This window comes from Sciurus carolinensis, chromosome 1, assembly GCF_902686445.1.
Source record: "Sciurus carolinensis chromosome 1, mSciCar1.2, whole genome shotgun sequence".
In the NCBI taxonomy this organism is placed as follows: Eukaryota; Metazoa; Chordata; class Mammalia; order Rodentia; family Sciuridae; genus Sciurus; species Sciurus carolinensis.
In genome coordinates, this window is record NC_062213.1 from 127,981,133 (window position 1) to 128,001,224 (window position 20,092).

Sequence of the window (20,092 nt, forward strand, 5' to 3'; positions counted from 1 at the left end):
TCATCCTTAATTCTCTTTCCCTAGAGGTAATAGTCTAGCTGTTTCTACCATAACTCAACTCCACACTTTAAAATCCTGTGTCCTTACAGCTATTTCTTGATTTCTTTTTCTTTTTTTGGTGCCCACTCCCACAACTCACTCATTTTCATCCCCACTTCTTCCCAACAGAATTACATCAAAATTTTTAGTTAATGCTTCGTGTTTATTACATCATGAGTACAAAATAATATGTATGGTGAATGATATTCACAACTGACCCAAGTAATACATTCTATTTCCATTCCTGCACAACTTTCAGTTTTTCCTAGAGTTAATAATTGCATCACATTTTTTATTCCCTTTATTTTCCCTGGGCTTTGTTGAATGCTTCCTCAACATATTCAAGCACATCTAGTCTCCTCTCAGTGTCTCTGTGAGATACTGTCTTTTTGGAGAGCTCTCCTAGAGCCCACTGCCTTCCTGCTCCATCTAGGACTGTTTTTTTTTTTTTTTTTTTTTTTTTTTTTCTTTTTTAAACACTGACTATATAACTACCTTCCAGGGAATTCCCTTCTTTTATGAAACTCGTGTTTTCCACCTTGGCTTACTCATGAGTTTCAGTTGGGAACAGTCTTCCTAGAAAGGGCGTGTGTGGGGGAAATCTTTTGGGACTTTGTGTGTGTGAACCTGACTATTCTCCTTTACTCTGAACTGATGGTAGGAATAGGTATAGAACTCTAGGTTAGAAGCAGTCTTTCCCTTGCTCCTTTGCTTTTCTGGTTCAAAGTTGCTGTTGAAAGTCAGATCCCATTCTGGTTCTTGATCCTTTGTCATATTTTTTTCCCTAGAGAAAAATTCTGGGTTCCTTTCTTATGTTCTTAGTTCTGGGGAATTTTCTTTGATAATTTCTTCTTTCAATTTTTGTTGTTGTTGCTGTTGTTCTCTCTTTCTGGCCTTGAACTTGTCAAGGTGGTTCTCCTAAATAACTTACATTTTTGTCCTTTCTCCCATTTTCTACCTGTGTCTTGTTCTGTCCGCTGGAAGAATTTTTCAACTTTATATTCTGATCAGTCAATAGAAAAATTTCACTTTTGTAATTTTTAATTACTAAGGGGTTTTCCTTGCTATCTCACTATTCCTTTGTTTTTGGAGGGGAAGGGGATCCTTTGCTTATGATTGCAATATTTTTGTTCTCTCTGATAATATTACAGGGTTGTTGTTTTTTTTTCCCAGTTTGTTTTATTTGCAGCTTACATTGTATATGTTTCCCTAAATTCCTTTTGTTTGCTTTGTTCGTTTTGATTTCTTTCTTTCATGATGCTGAGGATTGAACCCAGGGCCTTGTGCTTGTGAGGCAAGCACTCCACCAACTGAGCTATATCCTCAGCCCCTTGATTTCTTTCTTATATTAGTGGTTTTCACCAGATGTGTAATAGTCACTGGTTAACAGTTCCAATTTCAGTGTGACTTGGACACTGTGAGGAGTGTTGCGTGTTGCCTAGAAAGTGTCATTCTGAGTCAGGGCATCTATCTAACAGGGCCCCAATGTGGCACTATCTGTGGCCTGTAGTTGGGCTGAAAGTTTCTCACAGAGGACTCCTCTAGCCTCCTCTGAGGGGATCAACCTTGCTTCCCTACACACAGGGAACTGAGCCAAGGAATGTGGGGTGTTGGTGGTGGGGGAAACCTCACTATTCAGTGTTCAGACTTCCACCCAGTCCCCCTACTTCATTACTGACTCTACCCCCAGCCTCAGCTGTGCCAGATACCCCAAGTCCAGACCCTCTCTGGTTTATCTCTCCCAGAAGCAAAGGTCTCTTCTGCTCATCTGGAGGAGGGACTTGGGGCTCTAACTGCTCCTCAGGAGGACTTACAGTTAATCTTAAGAAACACATTTTGCACTTGAATTCCTGAGCCTCTGGGTTTTTTTTCTGACTCAGTTCAGCTTGTATCTTATTTGCACCTTCTCAAAAGTCAACACATGTTGGTGACCTTTTTGGCTTTTCCCAGAGAGGCCAGTCACCCCTCGTGCCTTCTCTTTTTGCTCTCGCCATTTTGTTAATGTAATGTTTCGTACCCACTGTCTTCTGTTTCTCGCTGTGGTTGTGTGTTTACTCCTTTTTCATTCGCTCATGATTTTATTTTTGGGGGCGGGTTGGAAAGTGACTGAGATTAATGTATATGCTTCACAGGCGCTCCACATCCAAGCCCCTGAGGAGAATCTTTGGTTTGTTATTCTAAGATAACACAAAATCTCTCTGTCTGACAAATGTTACCTGCTGGCCAATTTGGCTAGGATGATTTTTGCTTCCCTACTCAGGAGCAAGCGGCCCCTCTACTCCCCAGCTGCTGGGGGATTCTTAATGCCAAGAGCAATAGCCCCTCTGTGGGTCCTCCAGAGTCCCTAATGATGGGGCTCCCAAACAGCACCACTATATTAAAAACCCACAGTGCTCTTTATTGTCAGGAGGTAACGGCTCAATGGCATGAATCATCCCTGGTTGACTTTCTTACCCCAGGAAAAGTCATGTTTATCTACTCATTTGGTCTGAGAGATTAGAGGAGGATCAGTCCTATTGGGAGTAAACTTCCTGTTCGAAGCCCAACCCTGTCATTGTCCTGGGCCTGCTCTTCTGGCTGCAGTCTCATTATTGGTAAAGTCACACACAAGAGAGGAGAAGGGTTCAGGTGTGTGGTAAGGTGTGTGTGTGTGTATGTGTTTTCCATTATTTTCATGAGGTAATGAACTATAAACAAAGAAGCAAGTAATACATTCACTAGTACTTAATTAACTTTATGGACATGAGCTACAGTTTATAGTTACACGATTCATTTAGGATTTAAAGTTATTTTCTAAACAAGCATTTTACCAATTTTGCAGTAAGAAAAGCACCGGAACTTATTGAAATGTATTCAAAAGAGACTGGCAACTTTTTATTTTTTCATTTAATTAATTTATTATTATTATTTTATTTTATTTTTTGCAGTGCTAGGGATTGAAACCAGCCCTTTTTTAAAATCTGAGACAAGGTCTCACTAAGTTGTCCAGACTGGCCTTTAACTTGCCATCTTCCTACCTCAGCCTCCTGAGTGGTTGGAATTACAGGTGTGTGCTACCTGTCTGGTAAGACTAGTTGTTTTTAAGTCTGAAGTTAATAAGAATGAATATTTACAGAAGGAGTCAACCTTTCCTTCAGTCCTAAGCAACTGATTAGTTCACCACTTTGGTGCCTTCCTAAATATTCTAGCCCAAAGCAAAAGAACCTGGCAACGTAATGGATTTGAGGGAGAACATTCATTCTAGCATCCAGTGAGAGCCTGGCCCAGTTTTTAGCTTCATCTTTCAACTCTTGTCAACCCCTTTTACAGAGTCAGGTCAAAACTCCCAAACATCTTTGAGATACACAACATGAAGCACAAAGACACTCCAGTAAGAGAAAAGGTTGGACCTACCTGTTGAAATAGCACGTAACCACTGCCCCTGCTATGGTCATTTGCTGGCATGCAAGGATGAATTCACTAGTCCAGATGAGGCCGATTAAATGGTACCACCACATATATCGAATGCCCGAAAGAGGTTTGTATTCCACTTGGCCACCTTCGATGACCTGGGCCACACCTAAAGTTTAAACACAAACATGCTTTAACTCCAGTGTTTTCCTAAGCATAAAGATGGTTTGATAGGCCACGATTCTTCATTCTTGGTCTTTGGTAGTCCATGAAACACAGATGCCAGAGAAAAGTTTGAAGCACCCAGTGTAATTTAAAATCTCCACAGCAAAAACTAAAAAGAGCACCTAGGTTGTTTCCACAATCTAGCTATTGTGAATTGAGCTGCTATAAACACTGACATAGCTGCATTACTGTAGTATGCTAATTTTAAGTCCTTTGGGTATAAACCGAGGAGTGAGATAACTGGGTCAAAAGCTGGGTCCACTCCAATTTTTCTGAGGATTCTCCACCCTCCTTTCCAGAGTGGCTGCATCAATTTGCAAGTGGATGATGATATATAATGGGGTTTGGGGGGGGTGGGAGGTGAGAGAAGAATGGAGGAACTTTAGATTATGTAGAGGGAAACGGTGGGGAGTATGAAAAATGATGGAATGAGAGAGACATCACTACCCTATGTACACGAATGGTATGAATCTACATCGTGTACAAACAAAGAAATGAAATGATGTACCCCATTTGAGTACAATGGATCAAAATACAGTCTATAAAAAAACAAACTAAAAAGAGAACATATTTAAATACCATCAACGATAATAATTTCAGTGACTGATCAGAAGGCAATCGGCAAGACACTTGACATATGTTCTAAAACTCACTCCACTTTGAGGATGTGAAAACTGAGGTTTGGAAGAGTTAAGTGATGGTCTCACTGTTCAAGATCAGTGGAAGGGCATCTTGGACTTCAAACCCCATGGCTTTCATACCACACCACTTTGAGATGCAAACCAAGTGTGTTATGCAGATGAAAGCACACAAAATCATAGGACCATGTTATGGGTCCTGACTTCACCCAAAATTAAGGCTTTATAAAGACAGACAAGGATCTTTGTTTTCTGACAGAGATTCAGTTCAGATTTCATTCCAAGAGCAAACTCATCTAGCACATTTAAAATATCTGCCTTCCTAGGTTCAAATCTCAGCTCTACCCTTTCCTGGTAGCCTGGGACACATTGTTTGCTTCTTGGAGCTTTAGTATCCTTGGCTAGAATATCCATTTCCTGGTAGTAGTCTAAGTATGGAGATGGATTACCTGGGTAGGGCTTGGTATAGGGTCTGGGCTATGGAACTATCACTCTATAAGTGATAATTACTATTATCATTATTATTAAATTTCAGGAGCACAGTACTGCACTAAACTGCAGCCAGTAAGGAAGCAGTAATAATGCTCTGCCATTCACATGTCTACACCCTGTTTTCTTTCCCCTTATCTGAAGAAGCCCCTGAGCCAGGAACTGTGTCACATACTTGTAACCTCAGCTACTCAGGAGGCGGAGGTGGGAGGATTGCAAGTTTGAGGCCAGCCTGGGCAACTGTGTAAGACCCTGTTTCAAAATGAAAACATAAAAGGGGCTCTGAATGTAGTTCAGTGACAGAGTGCCACTGGATTCAATCCCCAGCACTGGGGGGGGGGGGGGGGGGAGAGAAAGAAAGTAATCAAGAAAGAAAGAAAAAGAAAAAGTTCTTGAATTAGCTCTGTAGACACTGGTATCCAAATCCTAGTTTTGTAACTGCATTTGATTTCTAGATGCCCTCCCTCTTCGCATTTTAGAGAAACTACTACAAGGAAGAGGGTGACTATTTTGGTGAAACCGAAGGCTCGGACGTCATTTTAAGATGGCTTCATATTTCCTGTCACAAACTGACTTTATGTTTATAGTTCATGTGTTTTTAGACACTCATCATAGGTTCTATGAAGGAAGGGGAGGAAGATGATTATACTGTAGAACAAAACAGATATCATACAGATTATCATATAGATAATCATACTGAAGACCAGGAACTAGGGCTGGTCTTTGCTTCTGCTCTGTGTTCTGCTGAGCAAGAGTCAAATAGTGAGAAATAGTGGAGTGGCTTGATTCACAGAGAGAAGTCACAGTGGGCTCTTGACTTGGAGGCAGTCCATCTCAGGTAAGGCATGGGTAAATGCCTGGGTTTTCCCAAAATGGGAGTGTTTCAGAAAAGCATTCCCAATTCCGAAGGAGGGAGCCTCTCACAACTGGAATGCAAGTGTATGTAGATCAGGCTGGTGGACCTTGAGAACCACTCTGTGGACTATCTGGAGTGCTTCGGGCCAGGGACAAGCACACTGCTGAGTTCCAAGCATAGATTATGGTTTTGCAAGAACAGGTTTTCAACATCACAGATGGTTTGGAGGCAGAGAATGTTTCCACAAAACAGGAAGGATCATTTCCTCAGGCAGACACAAGGACAGTATGTAGTCCTTGGATGGTAAGGGCATGATCTTGTCTCTCAGCCATCCCATGTAGCCAGAAGCACATCGCACACATTCCAGGTCAGCACACTAGTGGCAACATTTGGTCAGTGGAGCCGTTGAGGTGATAAGATCCACTTAGCCCTCAAAACCTTTACATTCCATAAAGAAGCAGAACTCACAAATTATTTTTTTTTAATCAGTTGCTTTGTTTGATATTAAAGTTATTTTCCATTTGTTTCTCGGGGTCAGTTTATAGACTGTTCATGAGTTTTCATTTAGGACTGGATTTTTCAAACTCTTAATACACCAACTGACATTTTGGACCAAATACTTCTTTGTTGGGGTGAGTGACTGTCCTGTGCACTATAGAATGCTTAGGAGCATGCTTTGCCTCTATGCACCAGTTATGACAACTCAAAACATCTCCAGATAATGCCAAATGCCACCTGGAGGGAAATCACTACTGGAGAACTACTGCTCACTTCAGCAATCAGGCGCTTCAGGGAGAGGCTGACTTCAGGCAAAGGCTGAAAAGGAAGAGATACAAGCAGAGCCTGTGAGTTGCAGAGCCTGTGGGTGGGGCAGAAGAGTTTATGTGCATGTGCCTGCCCCCTCCTGGATGCCTGTGTCAGTGCAGGCAAGATCCTTTCTCCAAAGCACCAGGTGCTTCATGACTATGGCCTGTGCAGTACAGCTACTGTAATGGGTAGCTAGCAAGTGGTAGTGGGAACTGAACTACAGACAGATCCCAAGATATGATGGACATTGGGGGATGGAAGTGGAAAGCCCTGCACTGGGAGAAGTCTTAGTTTCAGTCTCAGCTTTGACACATGTGTAAAGCAATCTGGGCCACAGTTCCCATGGTAAAGGTAAAGAAGGTGGGCAAGATGAGTACTGGGGCAATGGTTACAGCCTGGGCTTGAGGGCCACACAGAGTGAGTCACATCTCTGCACTATCCCCTGATGGCTGCCAACCTTGGGCAAGTTGTGGGGCCATCTACAAAATCTGTTTCTTCTCCTGTCACCTGAAGATGGCAATATCTACTTCTCACTCTCTTGGGGATTTCATGTCATTGTGGTCCCAAATGCCATACCTGTAGCCACTAAGAGTCAGTATAATAAATGGGTAAGGTGCTTAGAATACTAAGTGCAATGCAGGGTTAGTTATAAATGATTCCAATTGTGAAATTAACTTGCACACTTATTGAACATTTGCATGCTAGCACTATGTTGGACATTAGCAAAATGAAAAAGGCAAAAAAAAAAAAATCAGAAAGAAATACCATCTAAGTGAGTCAAGAAATCACATGTTATTATATTGGTCTCTTCATTGTCTAATCTCCATCAGGATAATTGTTTTATAACTTCTCCTCTACCCTCCGAATTTCTTTCCCACCCTCACTCTCAGCCAATGACCTCACTTACTGCTGCTCTGAGAAGAATGAAGGAATCAGAGAACCTCTGATAACCCAGGTGTGGTGGCACACACCTGTAATCCCAGCAGCTCAGGAGGCTGAGCCAGGAGGATCTTGAGTTCAAAGCCAGCCTCAGCAACTTAGCAAGGTCCTAAGCAACTCAGTGAGACCCTGTCTCTAAATAAAATATAAAAAAGGACTGGGCGTGGCTTAGTGGTTAAGTACCCCTGGGGTCAATCCCCAGAAACTCTGCCGATGCCCACCCACATCTACCTGCTATCAACACGTCTCCATCTGACACCCTCCCTTAAAATCCTGCATGATCCTGAGGCCAGCCTCTCCACTAAATGCCACCCTTCTCACCCACTTGAAGATATTTCCTCAGCAATTCTTCCCCTCCCCTGAATTGTTTTTATCTAGTCCCATCTTTTAGAAAACCTACTCTGAATTCTTTCCTCCTCCAGCTTCCTCCCCATTTCTCTTTTCTCTTTACCAATTCCTCAAGATTATCCATATTTGCTCTTTCAAATTCCTCTCCTTCCACCTTCTCTTAACCTACTCCAATCATGATCCCTTCCCCTCTTCTCTGAAATTATTTAGTCTCATCTCCAGGTTGCTAAATTCCATGGTGAGTCCTTAGTTCTCACCTAACTTGTCTGCAGTACTTGAGACGCTGGACCATTTGCATCCTCTTGAAATCCTTCATCTGAATTCAAAGGCACCACATTTTTTTTTTTTTTCATTTATACTTTTCAGTGCTGGGGATCAACCCAAGGCTTTGCACAAGCTAGGCACCAACTCTACCTTTGAACCACACCCCCAGCCCTCCGGGGCATCTTAACATTGAAGTGCTCCAAAACCGTCCTTGGATTTCTTCCCTCTATCTATACTCTTTCTAATCTCATGGTTTTAAATACTACTTATTTGTTTCCAAATGTAAATCCATTGGGGGCCTCCCTCTGAACTTTGGACCCATACAGAAAACTGCCTATTGGATATTTCCATTTGTTAGTCTAAAAGATATTTCAACACAGTCACAAATTAATTTCTGATCTACTGGCTCTACCTTCAAAGTAGAGGTGGAATCCAATGTCATACTACCCACCACTGCACCACCATCATCTCCACCTTGGACCACTGTTATTAGGAAGTACATCAAGTCATGTTTCTATTCTCTTCAAACTCTGCCCGGTGGCTGTGGTTCTGGCTCAGTGGTGGAGCCCTTGTCTAGCACATGTGAGGCATTTGGTTCGAGCCTCAGCACCACATTAAAAAAAAAAAAAACAGATAAAATAAAGGTATTATGTCCACCTATAACTAAAAATATTATTTAAAAAAATAAAAAACTCTGCCAGGACTTCCTATCTCAGATCAGGAGCCAAAATTCTTATAAAGGCCACTAAGTCTACGGGATCCGAGCCTGTACCCTCTCTGACCTCCCTTCTGAACCACACTCCCTCCACCACTCCATTCTGGTTGATTGGGCTTCCTTGTTGTGTCCTAGAATGCTGGCTTATTAATGCCCTGTAGTGGGGACATTGCCCCATTCACTTAGATAGGCTTGTAGCTCTTCCCTTCAAGTCTCGGCTCAAGTATCACCCTGTCAGTGAGGCACCCCATCACCAAATTTCAAATTGCACTCCTAGCCTCTTCTGCATTTCCTATTCTTCTTTGCTTTAATTTCTTTCATACCACTAATAAGTTTTCAAGGTTCTATAAAATTCATTTAATTGTTTTATTTAAGTCTACCCCCTCGAACTAGAATGAAAGCTACATCTCCAGCATATCTAACAAGATCTAACATATAGTAAATGCTCAGGAAATATTTGTTGAATGAATAAATGAATGAATCTCTCTCAAATCATACATTCTATCAAAAAGACATGGAGAAAACTTTCTAGAGATCTCCCTACAAGTGCATCAGAATAATATGGAGGATATTCACCGTGCAGCTATCTGAGAATCTGGACATTATTGGCAATCTTTAGCATTTTAAGATACTAAGGTGATTAATGATCATTGAAAATGGCAGATTCTTAAGGAAAGCAGTCCAGCTGGGATAACTTCCAAAGGGAACAGACTTGAAAGGACTCTACTTTCTGGCACATTGTGTGTACTTCCTTGGGCCCCTTCTACCAAACTGGTCCAAGGATGCTACTGACCCCCCATCTTGCTGACTTCCTTTCTGCTTATGTCTCCATTGGCTTCTGCTTCTGCTCTGGCAGCTTGAGGATTTAAAAAAAAAAAAAAATGACGAAAGAAAGAAAGAAAAAGAAAGAGGAAAATCTCATTGACAGAGTCTATAAAAAATCAAGTTCTTCACCATTTGACCCTGCTATCCCACTCCTTGGTCTATACCCAAAGGACTTACAATCAGCATACTACAGAGATACAGCCACATCAATGTTCATAGCTGCTCAATTCACAATAGCCAGATTGTGGAACCAACCTAGATGCCCTTCAATGGATGAATGGATAAAGAAACTGCGGTATATATATACAATGGAATATTACTCAGCCATAAAAAATAATAAAATTATGGCATTTGCAGGCAAATGGATGAAATTGGAGAATATCATGCTAAGTGAGATAAGCCAATCTCAAAAAACTAAAGGATGAATGATCTCAATGATAGGTGGATGATGACACATAATGGGGGGTGGGAGGGGGCAAGAATGGAGGAAGGAGGGACTGTATAGAGGGATAAGAGGGATGGGAGGGGTGGGGGGGGAAATAACAGAAAGAATCAAAATCTATTACCCTAGGTAAATGCATTACAAAAACGGTATGCCTCTACTTCATGTACAAACAGAGAAACAAGATGTATCCCATTTGATTACAATAAAAATGAATAAAAAAAAAGTGATCCTTATGACATCAAAATAGCAAATTAGTATTGTTAATATATATCTTATCTCTTGGTCATATTTAAAGAACAGAAAATGTTATTTCTTAAAGAAAGTTCATTAAAATGAAAATGAATGACAAAAAAATAAATCAAGTTCTTCCCTGTATACATATTCAATAATCAATGACATGTGAATTGAATTCCAAGTCAGCTGACAGTGCGCTCACTCTGGCATGACACACTGAACCTTTATAGACTTTCAAAATTCTATAAAGTTCACTTGATTATTTTATTTATGCTTATCTTCCTCAAACTAGAAAGAAAGCTATATCTCCAGCATCTCTAATAGGGAGAAAAAGAGAGAAAGATGTGGTCCCTGCCCTTGGGCCTGCTTGCTCTTGTGGGTGACAGCGCATATTGCTTTATTTTTCTTCAGGGCACTTTATCACTGTGGGACAGCTAACTTATTTATGCCACTCTCATCACCCACTAGAAAGTAAGTGATTGGAGAGCAGGGCCCTTGTCTTGCTCCTTGTTATGTTTTGAGTACCCAGAGCACACAGTGGGCACGCGATACAACTCTGGTGTTGAGCACATAATAGGCATACAATGAATATTTGTTGAATGAATGAAGAATATTTAAGAAATGAAGAATAAATATCTCAGTACACCTGAGAAATTTGTAGATTTTCTAAGAAATCTAATAATGAAAACGAATCTTAGAGAATGGCTGGTTTCTTCCCACCCCAGGGTAGGAAGCTGGGGTGAAAGTGAGGAGCAGATTCCAGAGCAGGTGGCACAGGGATGAGGCATGGAGTCATCTATGAAGGCTGCTCTCCTCTGCCCCTGCCAGAGGCGTCCTACGCGTTTGAAAGGCAGGGGCCATTTCCAACCTCTCCTGCACAATCTCTCTCCACTTCGTTCCTAGGACAAGGCTGGGCCAAGAGCAGGCTATTGTGAAATAACTTCGATTATAATTTAGATCTCTGATTTTTTTTTCTAAACAGTAATTTTCTTTTATATGGTGTTCCCAAGTATGTCAGGCAGAGCAGAGAATAAACCACAAAGCTGAAGTAGTACTAGATATTCCTTAGCCAATGCTAATTCCTAATAAAAGAACACATGTGGTCCCTCATTTGCAATGCAAAGCTCTCTTTCCATCTCAGTCTTCTAACATCCTTGAGAGGCAGACTCACATCATTTTTCCACTGAACAAATTGCAAGAGGGAAATACAGATGACTAATGCACAGGAAATCCAGATCTGCCTGGGTTCCAGGCCCTTTGATGGGAAAATTCTGTCTGGACCTACTGCCTCCTTTCCAATCCTGCCTGTTGCCTGTTCTGAGCCTGCTGTGGACATACTGTGACTCTGGCTCCTCCACCCATGGACCTTTTCCACTTTATAGATTGTGCCTTCCAGACCACCTTAATTGGGGGTGCTCAGAACATCTGGGCTCTTTCCCACCCACAATAGCACCTGCTGGATTCCCAATGGTTCCTACAGCTTTTCCTTTTTTTCCCCATTGAATTTTAAAAATCCCTGTCACATTGCTTGTCACAGATAAATTCCAGTGGACTGGAATTTACAGATAAATGTCGTTGCTGGGGAAGAGGTCAGGGGGTAAGATTCACATGTTCTGCTGAAATGACCTGCACTCCAGCCAGAATATGTCAACGAGTTAATAGACTGATAAACAGTCACTAGAGAAAAAGCTCATCTGGACAAATGTGATTCACCTAAGTTCACTCCTATTTTTCTCCCCTATTAAAATATTAATTTATTCAACCGTCTGACCCAATTAAAAAAAAACAAAACTCACAACTATTTACCTAGTGAGAAACCGCACACACAAAACTAAATGCTAGACTGAAGAATGAGTCTGTCCTCGTTGTAGCTGCTCAAGAGGAGACTTAGTGAGACAGTCGGGCTCCGTGTAGAGGGTGCTCAGCCCTCATCATCTGGTAGGTGTGGTTTCATAAGACGCTCACAGCCTCCCCCAAGTGTAGCTGGGGCATTTCGGCAGATCAAAAAGTGATGCAGCTGCTGACCTGACCAGCCCTGAACCAGGTCACTCTGGCACTGAAAAGGCCTTTGAGAACAAAGGGGATTCTGTGCAGGTTGGCCAGGCCACAGGTGTGTGGAAAGGATAGTCAGGTGGTGTGAGGGAGTGGATCAATCTGCTTTCCATGATGCAAGTTTAATCAGTTGTTGTTGTTGTTGTTGCTGTGTCTCAAAGACCTAACCAGAACAACTTAAAGGAGGAAAAGTTTATACGAGAGCTCACAGTTTCAGAGGTCTCAGTCCATTGACAGCCGGCTCCATTCCTTAGGTCTCCAGATGAGGCAGAACAACATGGCAGAAGAATGTGGCAGAGGGAAGCGGCTCACAGGATAATCAGAAAGCAGAGAGAGATGCCGCTTGCTCGTTACAAATATATACCCCAAAGCCATGCCCCAATATCCCACCTCCTCCAGCCACAGCCTGCCTGCCTTTAATTACCACTCAATTAACCCCATCAGGTGATAAATTCACTGATTGGGTTAGGGCTCTCACAACCCAAGCATTTCCCCTCTGAACCCTCTCACATTGTCTCACACATGAGCTCTTGGGGGCCATCTCACATCCAACCATAACAAGGTCCCAGTGAGAGTTGGGGGTGACCCTGTGAGGAAACTTCTCTCCCCTAAAGCCCAAGATTGTCTTGCTTGTAGACACCTACAGTAGGTCCTGGGCACCCAGTTTTCTTTCCTGCCTTCTACTCCTCTCACTCTTGCTCCTTTTATTCTCCCACTGATGGTGAACTGCCATGCTCCAATACATGACCCTCTGAGAGGCCTGTGGAGCAAGCAACCTACTACCTTCAGCCCTGAGGAATAACCTCCTGTCTCCCTACCTCCTGCTTCCAATCCTGGGGCTGAGGCTGTCCAGTGTTTGGTAGGCCCTGGGTCCAACTAGAGTCCAAACAGGAGGAAGTTAAGGGGCACTGTGCTGGCAGCTCACCCCAAGTCAGCCTTGGGGCTATTCCTCTTTGTCTTTAGTCCCCCAACGCTCAGACTGGGCTCTTTTCTTGTCCCCTGAGACTGGGTCCTCTCCTGGTATGGTCTTGACTCCCACTGAATCCCTTTTTGCCTCTTTCTGTATTTTCTGGTCATCTAGCAGTTTCTAGACTCTCCTCTGAGAAGCCTTCCCTGATTCACAGAGTGGGAAGTTCTGGGTTCTGACAGCTCCACAGATTTCTCCTATCATGATGTTCATTAAGCTCTACTATGATCACGTCTAACTGTTGTTCTGTCCTGCTTGAGTGCTCTACACCATGGGCAGAGATACCTGGGCCTTGCTTCCCATCTGTCCCTAGTGTCTTGACCAGTGTCTTGTCCCCACAGTGTTCACCAAGTATCTGTGAGTCTAAGAATAAACAAACACGCTCTGCTCCAAAACACCATGGGTTCTGACCATAAACTCAACTCCCTTGGCCCAGATTCAGGGGCAGCCCTGTTATCAAGAGGCTGGGGAAGCAGGTCCTTCACTGGCCCTGAGCTGTGTTTCCCAAGAGCTGAGATTATGGGATCATGGCACAGGTGCCATAGTGCCACCACCCAGAATGCTGTCTCCTTCTACCTCCTGCCACGCTTCACTCCCAGCTGGCTCTGGCTGTGAACCTCTGGCCCTGCTATACTGCCCATGGTTGCAGGCCCAGATTGCACATTATGGGTACAGCCTGCATTGACCAGAGAGCTGCCACAGTAGACTGTTCATCCTGAATAGGCAAATGTGAGGAGGCCTAATTCTTACTTCTTAGTTTTATATCCCAGACACAAGGGAAGTTCACCCCCAAATCACACTAGGCGCTATTCCTCTCTGAATTCACTGCCCCCACAACTCTCAACACTAGACACTTATCCTTTGAGATTCTCTCCTGGTATTGACTTGGCCCCACTAAATATCCCTGCTGCTTCTTTCTATATATTCTGCTATTCTGGCAATTTCCAGTCTATCCACTCACAAAGAGGGTCAGCGACTTGTTCTGGAAGTGAAGTAGTGGAAGTGTACAGGAGCTACTCTAGAGCTCTGTGTCAGACAGCCATCGTGCCTCTTAGCTGTGTGGCCTTCAGCCAAACGACTTACTCAGAACTCAGTTTTCTTGCCTGTAATTTGAGACTAGCACGTAAATTGCAAAAGAATTAAGATGCTTAAAGGGGAGAACATAAGGAAATGCCTAGTGTAGAGCTTAGAATCCAGAACATTTTCAACAGCATGCGCCAAGACCCCTGTGCTCCCTTCTGACCAGGACTGAGAGCACTTTAGTCAGTGAGCTAGAGGAAGGCTGTCAGAGCTGTCCTAGGGGAGACTTCCAGCTGTCTCACGATCCCTGCGTCCCTATTTTGTTTTTGTTTTTGTTTTTTTGGTGGTACTGGGGATTGAACCCAGGGCTTCATGCATACTAGGCAAGTGCTCTAGTACTGAACTACATCCCTAGCCCTGCTTCACTTTTCCTTGGTAAAAGAACCTCTAAGTTTTTACCTCTACATGGCTGACCAAAATAAAACTACATTTCCTGGCCTCCTTGCAGATGGGTGTTACCACCAACCTAGGATTTGGCCAGAGAGGTGGAGGGGGAAGTGCAGTCTATGACTTCCAGGAGGGTGCAAGCTCATCCTCCTCCCTGCCACCTCCCTATAGGCTGGAATAAGTAGTAGAGGTGTATAGCAAGAAGGCACCCGGGTCCTTGAACTCTGGGGGACTATGCTAGCAGGGATCCTCCTTCTGGACTTCACTTTTGTGGGAGAGAAATTACTTGACAGAAATTACTTGTTTGAGCCAATGTTTGCTTTGAGTTTTTCTATCCCTTCCAGACAATCCTAATCCTGATTGATTAGTCTGTTTGACCAAGGTTCCTCCCTGGATAATTATCAGAAGTTCACTGCAGGCCTGCAGGAAGCTTTCCGAGACCTGCAGCAAAAGACCCTGTCCCTACTGCATCTCTGAAGCCAGAAGTAGAGGCTTCCAAGGGCTGCTGACCACCTTGACTCTGAGGGTCAGTTCACTCCAGAGGAAAGGGAAGGGAACCAGGTTCACTAAGAACTAACTAGGGCAGTTGCTCTTACATGCAAGATTACACATATTGGCTTCTTTCACTGGAGTCAATGAAGGACTTGATAAAACATTAAGGAGTTACATCAGTCTTATTAATTTGACATCTGCTGTGGTTCTTATCTGCCTGGTGACAGTCTCAGAAAGCAACTTACTATTTTGTACTCACATTAGGGTGTGATTCTGGATTGTCACCAAATCAAGTAGAGGAGTTAGAGAAGAGCTAAAGCAGGGTCATTTGAAGTGTGGCCCACAGATTAGCTGCCTGTCCTCACACTGTTTGTCATGGGTCTGCAATGAGATGATGAACTTGTGCCAGAATGAAGATCAACGGCATCATGAGCACACTGATTCCTTCAGATGATTTTTTTTTTTCATAGCAAGACTTTCTTAGACTGGGGTTGTGATTCAGTGGTAGAGCGCTTGCCTAGCATGTGTGAGGCACTGGGTTTGATTCTCAGCACCACATATAAATAAGTGAATAAAAATAAAGGTCTATCAACATCAAAAAAAAAAAAAATATATATATATATATATATATATAAAGACTTTCTCAGTGAGGGAAGCAACAGAGTGATACACATTCCAGGCCCAAGCTCTGTGTCTGGTTTCAGAGCACTTTGAATAGCACTGCTCTGGAATGTGGTGGCCCTGCTGTGAAACACACACACACACACACACACACACACACACACACACACACACACACACACACACTCCTACCCCCAGAAAAGTAAATCAGAATCTCTGAGTCTCTGAGGATGGGGCTCTCTTTTCTATATTTAATAAAGCAGCGCAGTCAGCTCTGAGGAGCACTCCTGCAGGGAACCAGTGTTCGAGTACCACAGGAGGATGGAAGATGCAGAATCATCTTTCGGAACCCACACAGGGTGAACTTCTGCAGGCACCCATTTTCAACTTAAGCTGGCCCTGCTGGGCACAACAAACTTTTAACAGTCTTTCCTGGGTTCTTTTCACCTACTGATTTGATAGAGGTTGACAAATTACCTTGGATAAAATTTGAACCTGGGGACATTTGATAATATTCTTTCTACAAGCCTTTGTTCCTATTGTAGTTTTTCCTAAAACTTTCAGTCCTTATGAGTTTATTCGCTCATGAAATACAAGCCCAGCTTCTTCGAAGTCAACACAAAAGAGGGAAGGGAACTTCCTGCTTCCCCCAGACAGAGTCCCTGGCACCATCCCTGCTGTCATCAGATGCCTCTGGTTGCATGAGAGGTTTGGTACCCACAGAAGCAGGCAAGGGTCCCATGATGTGAGGTCTCCTGTGTGTGACTCCAAGGGAAGGAACCTGCACTCACTGTCCCTTACCGGCAGTTCCCAAGCTCAGCAGCACAGCCACCCAGAAGATCCAGAAGAAAATGAGGATGGTGAATGTCCATAGTGGCTGGAACAGCAGGAAAGGAGAGCTTCTGATGACTTTATTGGCGACTTGGAAAATCTCAACTGTCAATTTTATTCTCTTTCTGAGGACAAAAATCAAGACGAGCAGAAATGCCTGGTGAGAAAGGGTTTAGAGTAAATTATTTCAAAATAATGCAGAACTGGGTAGAACTTAAAGCAAGCCCTATTTACTGACATCTCTGCAAATAGCTCTCTTAAGATAGTTACACCTGACTTTTGTCATAATTGAACAGGCACTAATTGAACACCTACTATGTGCTGGTCCCTGTGCTAGATCCTGTACCTATAATATGAACACTGCCTAGTCCCTTCTCCAAAGAAGCTTGCAGTATGGTCAGAAAGCAAAGGTAATTGAACACCTACTATGTGCTGGTCCCTGTGCTAGATCCTGTACCTATAATATGAACACTGCCTAGTCTCTTCTCCAAAGAAGCTTGCAGTATGGTCAGAAAGCAAAGGTAAATGAGAATTAGGTCATCTAGGGTCAAGGAACCATCTTCTATGCCTCCCTTCAGAACCCAAGATGCTCAAAGAAGGGCAGCCAAGGGCAAGGAAACATGAGTGTGAAGGAAAAGGGCAGTGAGTATGTCCCAAAGCAGCCTCTGTACCTTCTTTACTGCCTTTTTCTGCCCTGTATTTAAGTACCTACAAGTACCTACAAGTACCTATAAGTACCTACAAGTCTCTCATGGTAAAGATGTCATCATCTTTCACCCCCACATTGGTCCAGCCACTGCCTTCTGTCTCCTTCTCCTCACAGCTTAGTTTCTTAGCTTGTCTTACACTGGCATCTGCACTCATCCCCAAACACCTGAAAAGCCCTAGAGTCCCACACTTTCCTGAAACTGTGCCCCCTAAGGTCACTTCATTTGAAGTCTGCTAGATCCCATAGAACATTCTACATTCAAAGTCTTTTGTTTTTTGTTTTTAATTGTGGTGTTGGGGAATGAAATCAGGACCTTGTGCATGCCAGGCAAACGCTCTACCATTGAGCCATATCCCCAGCCCCTCCAAGTCTTGCTTGACCACAGCATAGCATTTGAATCTACTGTTCACTCCTCTTTCTGGTCCCTCGGCTTCCACAATCTCTCTGCTGGCTCTCCTATTATTTCAGTTATTGCTTCTTAGGATCTTCTGGGGGAAGGCATCTTCTACTCCTTTGTGGTTTTAGCATCCTTCCCAGATGCCAATGACCTTCACATCGAAACCCCGGGCATCGGATGAGGAAGCACATTAGATATTGAAAAGGCCATACACACCCTACAGTGTCTCAAAGTCAACCTTTCCTGGACCGAATTCATTATCTGCATACCAAAATCTCTTCTTCCCTGTATTCCTTTCCTCCAGTGATCCTAATTTTTCTTGAGTTCCAAGATTCCTTTCTTGCACGTGCCCATTCTGTCCTATAGTTACATGCCATAGTATTTGACATGTCCCACTGCAAATGTTTACATCTAAACCTCCCCTTAGATTGAGTTCCATGAGGTCAGGGTCACCCTTAATTGTCAAGAACTGACACAGACAGTGCCCAGCACACAGCACAATCTCTATCATCTCTGATCTAGTTTCTTAAATATCTCTCAAGCCATCCTCTCTTCTCTAACGCCACTGACAAAGCCCCAGCTCCAGTATCATCCTCTCTTATCTGGTCCCCGATAGCCTCTTCTTTAATTGTTTGCATTTAATTTCCCTGACGTGCCTCAATCCTTCCTCCACCTCACAGTTTAAAAACCTTTCTAAAGGGTGAAGCCGTAGGATGTCATCTCCTTGTTAAAAATCCATCAATGGCTCTCCAGAACATCTGAATAAAGATCAGACTCATTATCAGCACAGATCAGGACCTTCCAGACATAAGCCCTTCCTGCACCTGCATCAGACTTTCATCAAGAGCACTTCTGGCAGGTGACTCTCTTGCTCACGTTACCCTGTGCAGTCTGTTCCCTTGCCTGAGCTGCCCTTTCTCTTCCAGGTGGACTGGAGCATTTCCGCTCTCAAAGATCTCTCAGACAAGTGGAGAAAAGACATCAGAGGACATTAGGATGAATTATACAGAAGCTACTCCAGGATCTGGGAGCAGAACCCCTACTGAGGGGGTTCTTGAGCAGCCAAGTCCAGAAGAGGCCTTAGAATTGCTAAGGGCTCTATGTTCTGAATGCCTAACACTCTCAACAAGAAACAGGGACCGCTTTACTTTAACTGTTAAGGAAGCAAAGTGATATAATCTTTAGGCCAATAAATTTGGCTTCTGGCTCCTAAGAGGAACCCTAATATATGTGAGTATTTAAATGTGTGTATTACAACTTGTATTAGAAATATTTATGTAATGCCCTGCTCACACTTATTACACACTATGAGCATGTTCATTACAAGTGATGGGTTAAGTCTAATCTGTTCCTTCCCCCAATCTGGATGGAGATCAGTGTCTTCACCCGGTGCTGGGTGGACAGAGGGGACATAGGCATCAAGACTTCACTCCTCTGGGCCCTAAGCTTCGGGAAGCTGCCTTTCAGCTACTCATCCTAGAGTGGTTGACTGAGATAAGCATATAATGCTACTCACCCCATTTTATTCATTGTTACAAGTGGTTATATTGAAACTTCTTAAGTGGTATTCTCAGCTGGCCCCTATCTTCCCAGGACAATGCACTTAAGTTTATTTGTAAGGCTGCTGCTAGGAACTCTGGGAGACAGGAACACATCCCTGTCCAGGAGGTCCTGGCAGCAGACAAGGGTCTCTCTGGAACTCAGGTCACTTGGCGGCTCTCTGGGTTTCTGTTGGGCAGCACCACAGGAGGGGGAGGGACTCTGAAGTAAGCAAGAGGGGATGAGGGTTGAGGGAAGTGACCCCCTTCTCCTTCTATTCCTTTCCTGTAATGTTAGTTTACCTCTTTCTCTCCTTTAATGAGCAGAGCTAAGAGAAGAAGAGTCAGAGAAGGGAAGAAGGGCTTCTAATTACTTCTTTTATCCTGTGGAGACCAAAGCTCCCCCGGGGCCAGGACTGGGGCTGGACTGGGAAGGCAGAACTTGCAGGTGTCTGTGGGAGCAGACTGAGCTGGCTAGTGTGGGGACTAAGCAGGGCAGGCAGTGGCTTCCCTGGGCATGGCCACCCTCTTCCCTACCCAGACTAATTCTCAGCTGAGCAGCTGAGCAGGTCACCTGCCAGGCAGCAATGGGGGTGACTCTCTGGTGGACACTGAGCCTCCATGGTGGAGCTGGCTCTCAGTGAGGAGGGGTGTCCACACCTCTGCGACAGCATTCCCATTTGATGCAAATGGAGACCGGGACCTGAGAGCTCAAGTCATTTCTCCCAGGTCACAGTGGTGGGTCCTGGATTTGGGCACAGGCCTGCGACCACACAGGCTGGGCTCTTTTCCTGCACAGTGTGC

At 43.8% G+C, this 20,092-nt stretch overlaps 1 protein-coding gene across 5 annotated transcripts in view; it reads right to left on the reverse strand.

Annotated features, from left to right (window-relative positions):
• Slc44a3 (solute carrier family 44 member 3) overlaps positions 1–20,092 on the reverse strand; it is a 75,943-nt gene that overhangs the window by 32,620 nt on the left and 23,231 nt on the right. For all 5 annotated transcript variants that reach the window (XM_047517661.1, XM_047517670.1, XM_047517690.1 and 2 more), the window contains exons 9-10: positions 16,615–16,801; positions 3,433–3,598 (exon numbers count right to left, since the gene is read on the reverse strand). In XM_047517661.1, the coding sequence (XP_047373617.1) occupies positions 3,433–3,598; positions 16,615–16,801 (353 nt within the window). The remainder of the gene's footprint in view (positions 1–3,432; positions 3,599–16,614; positions 16,802–20,092) is intronic.